Here is a 2,760-nt window from a genome sequence, read left to right as displayed (position 1 = left end):
TCTTCTTCTTCTTCTTCTTCTTCTTCTTCTTCTTCTTCTTCTTCTTCTTCTTCTTCTTCTTCTTCTTCTTCTTCTTCTTCTTCTTCTTCTTCTTCTTCTTCTTCTTCTTCTTCTTCTTCTTCTTCTTCTTCTTCTTATTATTATTATTATTATTATTATTATTATTATTATTATTATTATTATTATTATTATTATTAGTGTGAGGACCAGTCATAAGCCACTCTTTTTAGCACCTTTGTAACTTTGAAGAGTTGCTAAACGAAGAGTTGATAAGCTGATATAGGAATACCTGTGTGCAGAACAAACCTTACATTCAGATCTCAAGAGGGTTTTGTGTGTGTCTCTGTGTGCCTTGCTTATGCAAAATTTGCTCTTGAGTGGAAATTTTGGCCCTGATCTAATTCGATCCCCTGAAATTCAGGTGCTTTAGGTCCTTTTATGACTTGTGGACTTCAACTCCCAGAATTCCTCAGCCAGGCACATTTAAATTTACATTTTTATCATGATCCAGAAAGGAAAAACACAATAGTCAGGCACATAGAAATATCCTGAGGTAAATCAAACAGTATACAGAACACACAGAGGAAAAAAGGCGGGGGGAAAGGGAAACGCCCCCTTTATACCCACAGTAACCAATCAGAGTGTAGATTGCCTCAGGCATGAGTCAGCACTCTCTAATTCAGGGGTCTTCAAACTGGGCCCTTTTATGACTCGTGGACTTCAACTCCCAGAATTCCTCAGCCAGCAACGCTGGTTGAGGAATTCTGGGACTTGAAGTCCACAAGTCATAAAAGGGCCAAGTTTGAAGACCCCTGTTTTAGGTGGACATGGACACCTTCTACACACAAACCCAGAATTACAACCCTACTTTGTTTGGTGTCGCAACCACAGTATGCAGCTGGGAGGGTGTCCTTTAGCGTAACCCTGGCTGTTCCTTTCGCTTCCTTCGCAGGACTCCGAGCCGCAAGCTAAAAAGCTAAAGCTGGAAAGCTGGGAAAGGAGCGTGGGAAAACTCTCGGTGAAGACACAACTCTCGGGCTTGGTGACCGCCAAGAAGAAGCCCCTTTCCGGGGTGGCCAATGGATCGGGAAGCCAAGAGGCAGCCTCAGAAGCAGGTCAGGAGGACAAAGGCAGCGGCAGTGGAGAAAGAGAGACAAGGGACCTCCGGGAGAAAGGATAATAATAATAATAATAATAATGATAAAGTTGGAAGGGATCTTGGAGGTCATCTAGTCCAACCCCCTGCTCAGGCAGGAAACCCTATACCATTTCGGACAAATGGCTGTCCAGTTTCTTCGTAAAAACTTCCAGTGTTGGAGCATTCACAGCTTCTGGAGGCAGGTAGTTCCACTGGTTAATTGTTCTCACTGTCAGGAAGTTTCTCCTTAATTCTAGGTTGCTTCTCTCCTTGATTAGTTTCCATCCGTTGCTTCTTGTCCTGCCTTCAGGCGCTTTGGAGAATAGCTTGACTCCCTCTTCTTTGTGACAGCCCCTGGATGGAAGTGAACACTTAAAAAAGGGTGGTGAAGTTGAGTTGAGTTGAGTTGAGTTTAAGGTCTATGGCAGAGTTCCCCAACCTTTTGGGCACCAGGGACCGGTTCCGTGGAGAGAGGTTTTTCCGTGGACCGGACAGTGTGTTGTTTTGTGTGCTGCCTGCATCTTGTAGATGGGGCTTTGCTTGTTTGTGTGGACCGGTTGCTGGCATGCTGTCGCCCGGTACTGGTCCACGGCTTGGGGGTTGGCGACCCCTGGTCTGTGGAGATTCTCAGTCATCCAGGTCATAGTTATCCCAAAGGTGCTTCTTTTCAGAACTTCCTTGTTCTTTCCTTGAAGAGGTTTCACTTCTCCTCCAAGAAGCTTCCTCAGCTCTGACTGGATAGTGGAGAAGGGAAGGATTTACACTCCTTGCAGACAGCTGGTCATTTGCCGTCTTTTAGAGAGTCTGTTGAGGCCACTTGGAGGTTTACCTGTGTCCTCATGGTCTCCTGAGTTGTGCAAATGGGTGTGGAGCCTTCTTGGCTGCAGGATGTCTTCTGCCCTGGGTCCCTTCCTTGTTGAAGATGGGCGCAGGCTGTTGGGGATGACTCTGTGTTGTCTGCCTCTCCAACTGAAGCGCAAATGGTTCCTGGAGCCTGCAATGTTTTCTGGGAATTCGTTCATCCTCCCACACCATCCAAAGGGAGTTCATCCCAAAGTGCACGGCTCAATGTCCGTGGAGATGCTCAGTCAATCCAGGTCCTGGTTGTCCCAAAGGTGCTTTTTCAGGAGGCAACTGGACTTTCTTGTTTTTCTTCGAAGACGTTTCGCTTCTCCTCCAAGAAGCTTCTTCAGCTCTGACTGGATGGTGGGGAAGGGAAGGATTTATACTCCTTGCAGACAGCTAGTCATTTGCCTCCTTTTGGAGAGTCATTGAGGCCACCTGGAGGTTTATCTGTGTCCTCAGGGTCACCTGAGTGGTGCAAATGGGTGTGGAGCCTTCTTGGAGCTGCTGAAAGGACCGTGTTGTAGACTGGAGATAGACGATGCCGTGTCCCTCCCCCTCTGTTGAGGGAGGGGCTGTTCAGTTGGATGGCCTCTTTGACCCCCTCTTTCAAACCAGTTGCCTCCTGAAAAAGCACCTTTGGGATGAGTTGAGTTGCATTGAATTGAATTGAATTGAATACAGGTAGTCCTCGGTCTCTACCATTGAGCCCCAATTGGATTCTGCTGCTAAGTGAAACATTTGTTAAGGGGATTTTGCAAAACACTCTGTGCCTTTTT

General features: G+C 46.6%; 1 protein-coding gene across 1 annotated transcript in view; it reads left to right on the top strand.

Moving 5' to 3' along the window:
* LOC107301118 (splicing factor YJU2-like) overlaps nt 1-1,115 on the top strand; it is a gene marked incomplete at its 3' end in the record, with an annotated part of 14,117 nt that extends 13,002 nt beyond the window's left edge. The window contains exon 4 of the mRNA XM_015830382.1: nt 953-1,115. Within this exon, the coding sequence (XP_015685868.1) occupies nt 953-1,115 (163 nt within the window). The remainder of the gene's footprint in view (nt 1-952) is intronic.
* Nucleotides 1,116-2,760: the final 1,645 nt, after the last annotated feature.

This window comes from Protobothrops mucrosquamatus, unplaced genomic scaffold (genome assembly GCF_001527695.2).
Source record: "Protobothrops mucrosquamatus isolate PMUCROS unplaced genomic scaffold, P.Mucros_1.0 scaffold10119, whole genome shotgun sequence".
Classification (NCBI taxonomy): domain Eukaryota; kingdom Metazoa; phylum Chordata; class Lepidosauria; order Squamata; family Viperidae; genus Protobothrops; species Protobothrops mucrosquamatus.
This window is presented reverse-complemented; position numbering and strand designations above follow the sequence as displayed.